General features: G+C 44.4%; 1 protein-coding gene across 3 annotated transcripts in view; it reads left to right on the forward strand.

Moving 5' to 3' along the window:
* The window catches only part of ST6GAL2 (ST6 beta-galactoside alpha-2,6-sialyltransferase 2), a 51,902-nt gene that overhangs the window by 14,800 nt on the left and 23,214 nt on the right, over window positions 1–13,888 (forward strand). For 2 of the 3 annotated variants that reach the window (XM_049834360.1, XM_049834361.1), the window contains one exon: window positions 10,922–11,924. In XM_049834360.1, coding sequence (XP_049690317.1) covers window positions 10,922–11,924 — 1,003 coding nt within the window. The remainder of the gene's footprint in view (window positions 1–10,921; window positions 11,925–13,888) is intronic. The other variant, XM_049834362.1, reaches the window with a different exon arrangement.

Here is a 13,888-nt window from a genome sequence, read left to right on the forward strand (position 1 = left end):
TCTTTTTCAGAACAGTCTCTTTTTATGTTGGCAGAGAAAACCTTCCTCTGATTGATTTAGGGCAGTGGATTGGCTTCACTTTATTACTTGCCCTCTGTCTTTAGCACTTAAAAGCTGCAGACATGGATTGGGGCTGTATTATGCTAGGCAAGGGGCAAAACCACATCAAAGTTCGTCTCCAGCCTTGTGAACTTTTTTTCTGATTCTACAAAGTGTTGGCTTGAGTGTTCCTAATAGCCTTCCTAAATGGCAGATGGTGGCACGGTGAGGGAAAACTCTCGTTTTCTGGGAAGGGCATGAAGCTGAAGGGAAGCAAGCGCTGTCTCAGAAGGGAAAGCAAGCAGGCGAGTATGCGGGGGGAGCATGGGCAGACCCCAGCTACTCCTTGCCACAGCCGGGAGGGAGTCTGTTCCCATGGGTGCTGAGTTGCCAGTGTGCAGCAAGGGAGAAGAGAGGAGAGGGATTAAGAGAGTTTCAGACGTGTCTGACATCTTTCTGAGAGGACGGCTGTACTCTGTGCCAGGCAAGAGGATGCGGTTCATCTGCATCTTCTAAGCAGATGCATCTGCGTCTTTTAAGCAGAGAGTGCAAAAGATAGGTAGGGGGTTTGCATGTCTTGGCTGCTTAAAGGCAGTCTCAGAAGGAGAGCTTTTTAATGAAATCAGTGATATTTCAAAGGCCTGCCTGTTGGCTGAACACCAAAAAAAAGACGTAGCCAGCATTTGAAATACTAACAAATATTTTAATGAAAATTTTGCGAATCTCACCTGTTGAAGAATTGAAGGAAGGGAATATATTACATGTATACTGATTAGCTTCAGACTTCAAAGCCAGTGTTCAAATGGAGACTTTCCTCTAGAGGTAAAGGCATGTCAACAACCTCTGCCAAGTATCTTAGTAAGAAAAGCATTTACTCTTTCACAGATTCATCTGTAGTAGCCTGTAGATCTCAAAATACAAGGTTTTAGATTCCGTTGTCTCTTACGATGGTGAGAATTAACCATCAAATGGTAATTCCACAGTTGTATCCATTGGGGATGGGCTCAGAATCTTATCCCGTCATTTCATTTTTTATAACAAAAACAACTAAGGCAAATAATCTTGCAAACTAGCCAGCTCTGTCTTGCTTCTCACTTACCTCAGTTTCTCACTTTTTTCATCGTGTCAGAGCTTTCAGAGAACCTAATTTTTTTTCTGCTACCTTCCAGCTTGTGAAGTCGTTTGTACTTGCAGGGAGCAAATAGCAAGTGCTGGGAGAGAAGACTTCTTGTGCGCTGCACATGGGCAGTAATGACTGCACAAAGGGGAAGGCTATGAAGAATCCAACCAACAACCTTGATTTAATTGTCAGTATTCCTCATACTGGTTTCATGATGGTAGTTCTTAGAGATCCTGTTTCTCTGCAAAATTTCCAGACAGGCAGGATTCAGGTTCCAGTGTTTTGTGTCGGGTTATAAACAGCTGTATCCCCCACAGAAGAGATTTCTGTTGATCTAGTCATAGTTTAAACTAATATTGCCCTGAGCCATGCATAAAACAGTGCCAGAATGGAGAAGAGAAAGAAAGAAAGAAAAAAAAAAATAGAACTTAAATACTAATACCACATTATTTTGCTTTATGAAGCCAAACAAAACATCCCAGCTAGTGTAGGTTGGCTTATAATCAGCATAGTCATGTTAAGTATTAAAATATACAAAAAAGGGGGAAAAAATTGTTCCAGTCCAGGAAACTTCAATTTAAGGTTGTATTTGTAATATAGCAAGTGCTAAACTGACTTCATCCCTCAGTTTGGCAGGCCTTCTTCCAGGGTGAAACTTTTTATTCAAGCTTTTAGCCTAGAGCAAATAAGCGTATAGAAGGTATGTTGTTCATATGTATGTATATGAGCATATAGAAATGAGACATTAACAATGATAATTTTGTAAATGCTCTCTTACAATTATGTTGCTTACATAAACAAATAAGAATTGGCACTGAGATAGAGCTGAGAAATAGGGAACAATTTATTTACCATTGTTCTTTTTTAGAGTTTTAAAACAAGGGCTTGCTTGCTTTCTGTAACAAATGTAAAAAGACAAACTAGAGTCTAATAAAAAAGTAATAAAAAGCAAGCAAAACACAGTGCCTATAGGACTTGCTTTATTGGAACATACAGTAGAAACATACTCTGTGGATGTAAAATTTACTGCTATATTGAGATACGGATAATCAGTATATCTCAGAAACATTGTTGAGTGGAAAATCAAAATTCTCCAACCATTTCTGCCTGGAAGAGTTTGTGAGTTTGGTCAAATTTTTTTGTAATAGGATTGAAACAGACCTTTTGTAACTGTGCTCTCTGTTCATGCGCGTGTTAGTATAAACGTTTCCTTCTTTCAGGAAGCAATTCAGATTGCCCTTTTTCAGTGCAATTACTGCTGTGTTAAGTTCAAGTAATATAGCATCTAAAAACATTTATGGAGCAAAGAAAAGAAGCCTTTTATTCTAACCTTGCCAAGAGCAGAAATAAAATGAGCTGTTGTGCTGGAAGTGTAGAACTGCATGAGGATTTGTAACGTCCTAATTCTCATGGTTTATTCTTGTGTGCAGCCTGAGATTTGTGTGATTTAATGAGACTGTGATTCGTTTATCCTGTCAAGCTTTAAATAAAAACCCCTCAAAGCACTTCCTTCCTTTTTTGAATTATGTGTTTTTGCAAGTATGGTATCAAAAGCTGTCCCTTAAAAAGAGGGAGGGGAACCAAATACAGTTACGTATGTTGACTGGATGATTTTTTTTTTTCTTATGCTTTTTTAGACACTGAGTGGACTACCCATTTCTCTGCACCTCTCTGTCTTGTTTTGCAGCATTAAAAGATTCTTGCCATCACGTTCAGTTATACATGACATCAGAACATAGGCATGGGCTGCTCCTGAACTGTGTTTTTGCAGGGGGAAAAGGTCTAAAACCTTATTCCGTGGGCAGGGAAGGATCAGTCCCACAGAAAGCCAGGCCGTACTGAAGATGGGCAGTTACTCCTGCTCGAGTTGTGGGTCCTCAGGCACCAGGGGCATTTGGGGCGTCTCTGTGTGGGGTGTGAAGCGACGTTCACAGGGTAGAAGAGGGGAAAATACGTGCAGCTATTTTGGGTGCTAACCCAATGCAAAGCTCAGTCCGAGGGTGCCCCGGTGTGTAGGGTGGGAGGGGAGCAAGGGGGTCCCCTTCCTAACAGGCAGGGGTGGTGGGAAGCCGCACGTTGACCTGGGAAGGGCTGCCCGGAATAATGGGGGAGGGAAGACACAGCATGGGTCCTGCTGCTCACCCAGATCTCCCATCTGTTGCAGGAGCGTGGTGGCCTCTCCCATCGGTTGCTTGGGAGAAATGGGGTGGGATGCTGTGGGCCAGAGCCTGCCCGAAGCAGTAGCAGACCTCACCCAGTGCTTCCCTGGAGGGAAGGATGTGATCGTTCTGGTGGGAGGAAGTTTTTGCTTCCCGTTCTCACCCCCTCAGTGCTGAGGTGTCCCTGCCTCTGGCAGGTGTTGTTTTGCTCTGTCACTAGTGCTGCAGGCATAGTTTCTTCTCAGTTTCTCTGCTGCTCACCCCTGCCTTCCTGCCCTGCAGCCGGGCTTCCTTCCCACCCGGCTCAGGCTCCTTCCAGCTCCCTCCAGCCCTTTCTTCTTCCTCCCCATCATCAGTGTACTCGCTTCCTCCTCATCGACCTCACCTCAGCCATAAAAGTGTGTACCACATTAATAAAAGTATGAATAAGGTGGTTATGTATGAACGGAGGATGCGCAAGTAAGTGGTGGCCGTCAGTCCGATCGCCTTGTTTCCACACTTGGCTTTTACCCACAGCCAGCTTGCCATTTTGTCCTGCACACCTCGGACAAAAGCGTGATGTTTGGCTTTCCAGGACCCTTATGCTGCTCTACAACCTGCAGTTTGTGACGGGGAGCAGAGATGCACAAAGGGAGCGCAGAAAAAACTGCGTGCATCTCTGTGGCCTGATCCACAAGGCTTTTCCTGGGTAGGGGAACTACTGAGGTGGAAGGGGGTAGCCGGCTGGCATGGTGTTTGTACAAAGCTGGATCCCTCCGTGATTATCCAGTGGCATACTGAGTTTCACTTTGGAAGTGACTTGCGCTCTTTGGATATTTGCAGTGGTTTTATACTGATGAAGATAAAAGGGGGTTTTTTTCAGTTTTTTTTCATGGTGCTTGGATCAAGACACAGTGCTATGGCAGCTGAAATATGACTGAAAACTGTCCACACCAGCTAGTAGTTCTGCAACAGCAGAAAAGATACCTTAGCTGCCTCTCTGCTGTGGGTGAGGACATGCGAGGGACAATGGCCAAAGTGGTGGTTTCTGCACTCATGTCCCATGGTGGAACCAAGCGCTGCTGACATTTGCCACAATTCGAAGCAGCCTTGAACCTGTGCATCTCACTGTGAACAGGGCCAGGACACAGCAAAGGTATGGCAAGAGGAAAAAAAAAGGGGGGTCAGAAGTAGGTAAGGCGGAGTGCAGATAGTACCTGGCTATGTGAGGGGCTCCTTGAGAGGCTGTAGGGGCTGATTTGAGTTATGTTGTGAAAATTGCTTATTTTCAGCACAACTGTGTGACACTTCTGCCCCTTTGTAGTTTTGATTGAAAAGTCTGGAAGCGATTTACACTGAAGTTGTTCTGAATTTCACATGCAGTGATACTTAGTACATTTCTGTAGAAACCCTCAGTTACGATAACAAGACTGTGGTCAGCTCATAACCAGTCCGTAAAAGACAAAGAGGTTACGTTGTCTCCCCTGACCTGAAATGTGGGAGGAAATTCTCACAGGAGTCTTGAATCTCAGTGCACATCAGAGTGAGAGCTGCTGTCATGGCTCGTGAGAAAAGATGCCTCAAGTTGGGTAGATGGAGGTTGACCTGAGAGGTGCAATCAGTCACTGCAAAGCCAGGTTTTCCCTGGCCCTCGATGCTGTGATGAACATTTCCATTGGCAGTGGGAAAGTCTGCATGTGAAAGCTAAGAGCTGGTATGGCTATTTTTACTTCCCTCTTGTCAGCCCACACTCACATAACCTGTATGTGGTCTCTGGGTTGTGGAGGCGGCACTGTGGGCTCTAGGAAAGTGATAGCTGGCTGCAGTGCCAGGCAGTTTGAACGTGATGATGGAGTGTGGAGAGTGGGTATCAGATGCATAGAACATAGCTTTGACCTCCCACTAAAACCCGGAGATTTCTGCATCTAAGCCCCCATGCTCCTACAGAATAATCTAGGACACGTTCCTTGGCAGAAACCCCACTGAGCATTTCTCCAGCTGCCGGGTTGCCAGCTTGAGTGAGTTTTACTGCAAGTCTCACTATATTTGGTAATTTTCTTACAGCCTGAGCTCCTGGAAATGGGTCATTAGTAAAAATAATAATAAAAAAAAGCCACTCCACCCCCGCACCCTTTAACTTGTAATCCTAGGTTTTGTCAGAGGACCTTGAGAACAGGCACACTGCCTGCCTGCATCCCCAGAAGCAAACAAGGATGGAGACTTTGCTTTCCAGATGCCCTGGTTTGGGAGGCTTGGCTCGTATTTAACGGGTGATTCAGGGCAGCAATACCATCATTTCCATACCTCCCAAGGAATCTTGCCTAAGAAGATAACTAAATGTAGGTTAAAACGGCACTGAGAAATAGTGAGAAAAGAAGAAAAAAAATCCTACTTCTGAGTGGTTTGGATGTTTTTTCTTTGTTTCAGAAGAGATTTTCTTATGTTGCCACAAATAATACTGAATGCAGCTTGACTCCTCTGAAAATAACGTTGAAGGAAGGAGCCAGATTTATTGGGACTAACGAGGAAGTTATCCAAAAGAGATTAATTAATTAGGAGGCCTAATCACAGCCAATAAGACAAGTGCCCAGGCCATCAACAGACTAATATACATCTTTTGGCAGTCACCACTCCCCACAGGCTTGCCTGTCTGTTGCTGCCTACTGTATGGCTTGCTCCGCAGAAATGATGTGATAATGCTAAAACCAATTTGGCACTTCCCACATCAGAGGATGAGTGTGTTTCCCCACCCTGGAAATGCAGCCTCCAGCTGTCTTGCCCTATGCCAGAGGTTTCTTAATACCCTGGAATTAGCTGACTAAGAGATGAAGCAAACTAAAGGAGCATTTGCTATCTGTTCAGGCCGCCTAAGCTTTCCATCAAATAAACCCTGGTCTGATTCTCAGCCCTTTGGGAGTGGTTGCCCACAGCTAACATTTGCTACCCCAAATAACCCCGAGGTGACCTTCTCTCTACAAAGCTGCAGCCAAGAAAAACCCTATTTAACATAACAGTGCACAGCTTAGAACATCAACTTGAACTATCCTGACCTCTGAGCTGCCGGGGTCTGTACAAATTAATTTAACAATAGACAGTGTTGAAAGGGAGGAATGTTTCAAAGGAATAAAAAAAAGATGTCCCTCATCCATCTCTTCTCATTTAAGAAATAGTCAGGAGGCCTTCTTTAGAAAAATTAAAAGTGTGCCTTGTTGCAAAACAATGGGCTATATAAGGGGAGGGGGAACACATTGGTTCCTTGCATCTTAGCATAACAAAGTGAAGTTTCCCATAAATGGGTGCCGATTTTGGAAAATCAGTCTTTAATTTCCACTGGGGAATTAGCTTTATTTCCCGAGATGCTTCAAAGATACCCTTGGGGTTTGCCTTTCTTCTTCATAGCTGCTGCTAGTACTTCCATTAAGTAAATAAGTAATTCTCCCCTTTCTGCCCACTTCATTGCCCTATGCTTTCCATGGCTTTCATGCAAACAACCAGGCTGGGTTAGAAAAAAGCCCCTCTCCATGTGGTAGTTGGAGCTTAAATCAGTTAATGATTGAAAGAGCCCATCAGATAGGAGATACGTAGCAAAATGAGATCATCAGCTACTGGGGCAAACAGCTTTATTACTTCTGCTCAACAGGAACCTGGGTTGGGTTAAGTCTTGGGGGCTTTCCCCAGGTGCAGACTTGTTCCTCTGGTCCTCCTTAGCTGGAGCTTTGACTCCAGCGGTCTCGTTGTTTCTTAAGTAGAGAGGATGACTATGGCAGGGGTGGTGAAGTTGGAGGCAGTAAGCAACGTTAATTTGAAAATTTGTGTAGAATTGCTTTGACAGCTTGAAAGCTGTACAATGAGCATAGAAAAAAGAGGTGTAAGATTCTTCCTGAAGCATCCAGTGGACTTCAATAATTACACATATAAGCCCACCTGTTTTTCTTTATTTAGCCAGTATAATTAATTACGATCATCATTTCTGGTTTCCTACACAAATGTTTTTCTCTTCACAATTGAGTTGAGCTTCCTTCAGGAACACAGGGTGTGAGCCCGGGCACATCCCCAGGTGGTACCAAGGGAGATTCCCCTTGAGCAGCGGAGGGGTCTGCTGCCAGCCGGGGGTGGGGAGCGTGTGGAGGGGCTGCCCTCTCCTCCCAGACATTCCCAAAACTGGGGATTGTGAGCTGTGAGAAGCTGCAGGGGCTGACGGAGAAGGGACTGGATATTTAGTGCAAAGGGAGATAAGATAAACTGATATTTCTCTGGACTTACTGCAGCTTTCTACACACAGCCTTCAAGATCCTGTGAGGTTGTAGGGGTCCTCTCGCAACTAATACAGTAATGACCTTGAATTCACTTCCAGCTCAGCTGTACTGCTGGAGGACAAGGCTTTTCTTGTGAGCAAAAAACATTAAAGCAGCACAGAGATTTGCCTGCATAGCTCCGGTCTTCAAGAGATTTGAGTATCCTTTTTGAGGCCCCACTTGCAACAAGGGATTGTAGATAAGCTTCTGCAGTAGTTAATGTGTAAAGTTTTCAGATTTAATTCTCACTGGTGCCTCTCCTTTTGCTTGCAGTGTTGACAGATATACTGCTGTATGCTGATTTTTTGTTTTACATAAATAATTTTTTGCTGCATGAAAAAGGTAGTTATGTGCATGCTCACATGTGCACGTCGACAAGTACAAGTGTGCTTTTATGACCTTATAAGTGTTAGGGGGAAAAAAAAATTAATTCACTTTGATTTAAAAATAATTAATGATGCAACTCATTCCTTTTTCAGATTGTAACCTGAATATGAATATCAAATTTAGGAGTCCAGACTAATTCTTCATGCTGAGGCAGTCTGCTGCACCAAGCACATGCAATCACAGACAATTTGAAACTTCAATAGTCTCACACCTGAATTAAGACTAAACCCTTTCTGTTTCTTGCCAACTTCAACAAAACTGGGAAAAAAGCATAAGATTTTGTTATGGATTATGTTTAAATTGTGTTTGGACTTGTTGCGTGACTCAGTGGAAAATGTTGGTGACCTCTTCCTTTATAGCTTCTACTTCCTGCAAGCTTGTCTGTTAAAAAGATTCTGCAAGATGCTTCCTTTGTGGATCCTGTAAGAAATATATATTCAGCAGGAGAAGTATCTGACTGAGCAAAGACTAACTTACACAGTAGTTTGGAAGCCACGTGTTGAAAAGTGCTGGGGAAACACAGCAGGGAGAATGATAAAAAGGGATGAAAGCAGTTCAGACAGGCGAAGAATGCTGATTTAAAAATGCAAACCATCTGAACACTGATGAGTGGGCAGGTTGCAATAACTTCAGGGCAGACCTAAGTTGCACAACAGTCATATACTGTAAGCTGACTCCCACAGGACATTGCCTGCAGTGATTTAAAATTGGAAGGAGGCGGGGAGGGGAGCATCGGGGTGCTGCAGAGAGCAATCTTGCAGCAGCAGAGTGCAAGTAGGAAATGGGTCAGTTGGAGTAATAGCTTTTTTCCATGTGGTTTGTGTGAGCCAAGCCAAACGTGTGTGGAGCACAGGGTTATCGCACTCATGATTATGGTTTTTTTTCAGTGCAATAGAAATGAATGTGTTTGCAATGAAATTTGGTCATCCAAGTGTGACATTATGAATCCTCTCTCTGTTTGGATGTGCCTTGAGTCTTGTTTTTTTAATGTTCTAGGCTTTGTCTAGATCATTAAAATAGACTGTGTTTGGAAATGTAATTCTGTGGCCTCACATTCCCGGGAGGTCAGCAGAAATGCTAGCCTCAAGTATCCCTGCTAATACCACCTGCGGTTTGTTCTCGCCTCTGCATTGTGGTAGGCAATCTCCTCATTTGTGCTGAAACAACTGGATGTTTGACCACACTGAAGTGGATAAAGGAGCTGACCCAGTTTAAAAAACCCAAACCAGACCAAACGAAACAAACCCTCTAACTTATATTTCCCCACGCTAACCCCCTGCTGTATCAGTTTACTGGTCCAGTTTGTAATATGCGAGCCCCATAGACAAAGGTGTTGGCAGCGGTGGGGGCATGGTGCAGGAATGAGGGACAGTGGGGAACGCCTTACACCTTACTGCTGGTTTCTTTCTGATGTGAAAACACAGCCTTAGTTACACCTTTGGTCTAAACTTCGCACTCAGCTTTGATGTGCTTTAGCAGCTTGCAGAAAGGTGATAGCATATGGTGACTGCGTTTTTGGTCCCTCCTGATGGTCAGGTGTAAGCAGGCAGTGTGTTATCAGAGGTGTTTAAGCTGTGTGTGCTGTTCGGATGCGATGTGATGAGATAGTGGCTCCTGAGGCACAGACTGTTAATGAAATCCAAGCCTGCCCCCACTCCCGTTCCCCTTTCTGGTCACAGCTGTCTGGTACAAGTGGCTCTTAAGTCCCACCATTAAGCGGTCGTTGAAACAAATGGGGTTAGAAAAACTCCAGAAGAAGGGGCTTATTTTTAATCCTGATCAGGTAAGCGAACTGTCACTAAGTAGTACACTGAATTACACTGCAGTGTAGCAACTGAGGCTGACAATGACTATGGTGCAGGGAGGTGAATGGTAAGGCTTACGATAGGAGAGGGCTGGACTTTCTTCAGCCAGCTTTGCCGCCGATGCCCACACCACTTGATTAAGCAAGCGAGTTCGTGTAAGTACATAGTGTGCGTGATGATCCAGCAGTGTGCTAGTGTATTTTCCTTGGAACACAGCCCCCTCAGTCAGACTTTATTTTATTTTGGACCATGCATCCCTCCAAAAATAAACAAGCTGTCCAAAATCCCCAGGTATTAATAGAGATTTCCAAGTCTAGATCTGACATTCCCAACCCCCCCCCCCCTTTATGTAAATCTCTATCCTAAAGGCATGTATTTAGTTAGTTGTGACATCCATCCCCCTTTTTGGAAAACGCAAACTCCTCACGGCTTGACGTGCAGAACTCCTTCATGCCACCTCAGTGCATGTGCAGCATCCATCGCAGAGGTACAACAGTTGCTCTTATTTGGGCCTGATCCTGGGCAGCAAATGATGTGGCCCACTGACGCTGTGCCTGTTCACACCAGCTGAGGAAAAGAAAAGGTTCCCCTCTGACCCGCTCGTGTGATGCTCTCCCCTGTTCCCCCTTGATGATATCCACAGAGCACCATCCTTTCCAGGCTGTGGGCAGAGGACGGCTGTCCAGCTGAGAGTTTGTGGTCCCTGCCTGGTCCCTGTGGGGACAGGCTTGCTCACAGTCCCACTGCCTAAGGACTTTCAATGGCAAAAGAGAAGACAGCTAACATTGTCCCCACTGTGCATACAGCCAGGCATGGGTTTTGCTTTTGCTCTCTTAACGCTACGCTCAGTATAGCAGAAGCAGGCAGGCACATGATCTCCCTGAAGGCAGGATCCAGTGTTACTGTAGAAACTGGCCACCAGCTTCTTTTGTAGCTAGCAGCTGTTGCTGTGTGGTTACAGCCAAAGTGTGTCACTCCTACAGTGTCTGCAGGCTCTGGAGTTTGTTTCTGCTTCTGAATCCTCCATGCTACGGCTTGGAGATTAAATCTGCACCTTCTATCAAAGCGTGTTAAGATATTTCTGAATTGTATCTGGTTTTAGAACCATTCTTGATTAATATTTGATGTTCTTTCCAGGTTCCATTTTCCTTCACCAATACTTCAAGGCACAGAGGAGCTGGTAAAGGCATTGCCATGAAACCTAACTTGAAGCAATGGAAACAACTCATGCTGTTTGGGATCTTTGCATGGGGTCTGCTTTTTCTGGTGATATTCATCTATTTTACAGATAGCAACACTGCTGAACCAGTTCCCAGTTCCTTTTCTTACATCGAAACTAAGAGGCTTCTGCCCCTTCAGGGCAAGCAGAGAGTCATCATGGGAGCCATACACGATCCGTCATTCTCCGAAACCATTGATGGGAATGAGGTACTTCTCAATGAAGATCTCTTAGGCACATTTAAATCGGGAACTGGAAGTATTAAGAAATGGACTGATTTGGAAGATGCCTTTAGAAATGAAGATGAGTTTTTTCCATCCCAGGTAGGAAGAAAATCAAAAAGTGCTTTCTACCAAGTGAATGATGATTATTTATTTGCTGCTGGTCAGCCTCGGTCGCACAACCACCTTCAAGAGATAGCAAAATTCATCTCAGCTGATGAGGATAATCCAAAAGTAAATATTTTACAGAATGACTGGAGCCATCAGAGAAGAATGAGGAGGAGGAGCACAAAGCACAGGAGAAGCCAGATGCTTGATGAATCTGATGACTGGGATGGGCTATATTCCACAATGTCGAAATCCTTTCTTTACAAGCTCTGGAAAGGGGATGTCTCTTCCAAGATGCTAAACCCTCGACTGCAGAAGGCGATGAAAGATTATTTGAGCACCAATAAGCATGGGGTGCGGTTCAAGGGGAAACGAAACTCCAAGTTGACAGGAGACCAGCTATTCTGCGAGCTAAAAGAAAGGGTGAATGTGAAAACAATAGATGGCAAGGAGGCTCCCTTCTCCACTCTTGGATGGGAAAAGCACGTTCCCCAAATTCCACTGGGCAAATTGTATACACATGGTTTTGGGAGCTGTGCTGTAGTTATGTCTGCTGGTGCAATACTGAACTCCTCTCTAGGGGATGAAATAGGTGGGTGAAATGCAGCTATCCATGTGCATATATATGTACATGTGTGTATTCATGTTTGTCTTTCAAAAGGTTCATTCTTCTCAAGCATAGGTCTGTACAGCCTGGTTGTTCTCTCTCACCAGTGTTACATGAGTGTGAGCTTATGGACTTCAGTGAAGCTGTTCCCTTTCAGGACAATATAACTGAAAGGAAAATCAGGCCTGAAGTCATAATTTGATTTAAAGAAAACCATCATGCCTTCTTATCATATTATAGCTTGTAGTATAAAGGAGGCACTGGTTTCATCAAATCTGCCATATTTGACATTTTGCTGCAACATGTGTTTATTTCTTCAGCAGATTAGAGCTGAGTTCAGGTTTTATTCTGCAAAGCTGTGTTGTACCTGTCTGTATTTTGCCGTGGCTCATAGAGAAACTCCTCGTGGTGTTGCTATCCCAGGCTGTACTTTGTCTCCATGCCGAGAAGCAGCAGAGCATCCTCTTCATCCCTTGCATGTTTAGAGTTCACAGACATAGAGAATTCAGACCCTTGAGCAGCCTCATGTGCTGAGGTCAAGTCCCCTGACCTCTTTTCCAAGACTGAATTTAAATGAGTTGAAACATCTCCTCCCATTGTTCTTTTCCATTGCTGCACCGAGTCAGTAAGGTTGCAGGTGCTGAGATGTTAATGTCACACAGAATTCACCACTTCGAGGTGGAGTTTTGTGGTAGCTATTCAGAAAAGGATTGCGGAGCCATAAAACTAATCCAGGTCAGTTTTATGTTTTCTTTTCACAAACGAGTGTTACTACTTGTGTTAACATCTAAGTAGTTCTTCTTTTTAGTATTACATGTGCAGTATGCTAAAAGTCCTGAAAGAAGGATGAAACGTATATCTCAAACTTGCTTCTGGAGCAAGAAGAGTTATTTCCTTCAGCTCTCTATAAAAACCTTTTGATGTGCACTCATTAATCCTCCCATCTTCCAGGACTTCACATCCCAATACCTGCTTCATTGCACTGTATCATCTCTTTGACACAGATGGGTTTCCTTTAAATCTCTGGGATATATTAGAGCTGCTATCATTATCGAACTACTCTAATAGGCTTCCAGCACAGCACGGGTGCCTGGCTGGCCTGCAGCTAAAATCGCACCAGGGTAACACCCAATTCCACAGGAAGCCCTACTGATTTAGAAATCTTTGGGGTGAAAAAGCTTAACAGTTCCTCCCTTCTCTAATGTGTTATCCTTGACTGAAACAAAATCTTCTGTCAGTGTTCCCCAGTATAACTGGTTTACACCAGTACAGATTAGTGCTGTACTGGAGGATCCATAGCACATTGTGATATATTTACATAATTACATATTACAGCATGCATCGTGACATATTTGCACACTCAGGTGCAGCCCACGTGTGGACTTTGGTGCTTGACATGGTACCTGGGGCCCATATACTCCTGTGTGTACCCCTTTTCTCGGGAACACTCTGGGCACAGAAAGCTTATGCCAATCTCTGAGGAAGAGCTTTTGATTTAATTGGGAAATTGTCATCTGATGCTGCCTGAAGGGAGGAGTTGCTGTTTGGTAAGGGCTATGCAGAAGTTTCACATCTCCTCCTACCTGTTGTACAGAAAAGTGTAGGGCAGCAGGAGTCACAGAAGGTTTTTTCTATGCGTCTTCCAGGCCATGGGCAGGTACTTGTTACTGAGCAGAGAATTTGGCCCAGAACTATGGGGGGACCAACTGACTGCTTACAGCCATCCCAGAAGGACCTGGTGCAAACCTATGGGTCTTAGTGGTCAGTGCATCTCCTGGGAAGTGCTGATATACTGGAGACATTGTGCCAGTGTTTCCCACTTACAATGGAAGATGGAAGCTCCAGCATCTGTTTGTATTACTATTCCCATGGGGAAGAAGTTATGCTTCCCTTGCAGAGTCCAGGTAGTATGTGGTACAGCTGAGCTCTTGGCCATGCCATTCCACCTC

This window comes from Accipiter gentilis, chromosome 31 (genome assembly GCF_929443795.1).
Source record: "Accipiter gentilis chromosome 31, bAccGen1.1, whole genome shotgun sequence".
Taxonomy (NCBI): domain Eukaryota; kingdom Metazoa; phylum Chordata; class Aves; order Accipitriformes; family Accipitridae; genus Astur; species Astur gentilis.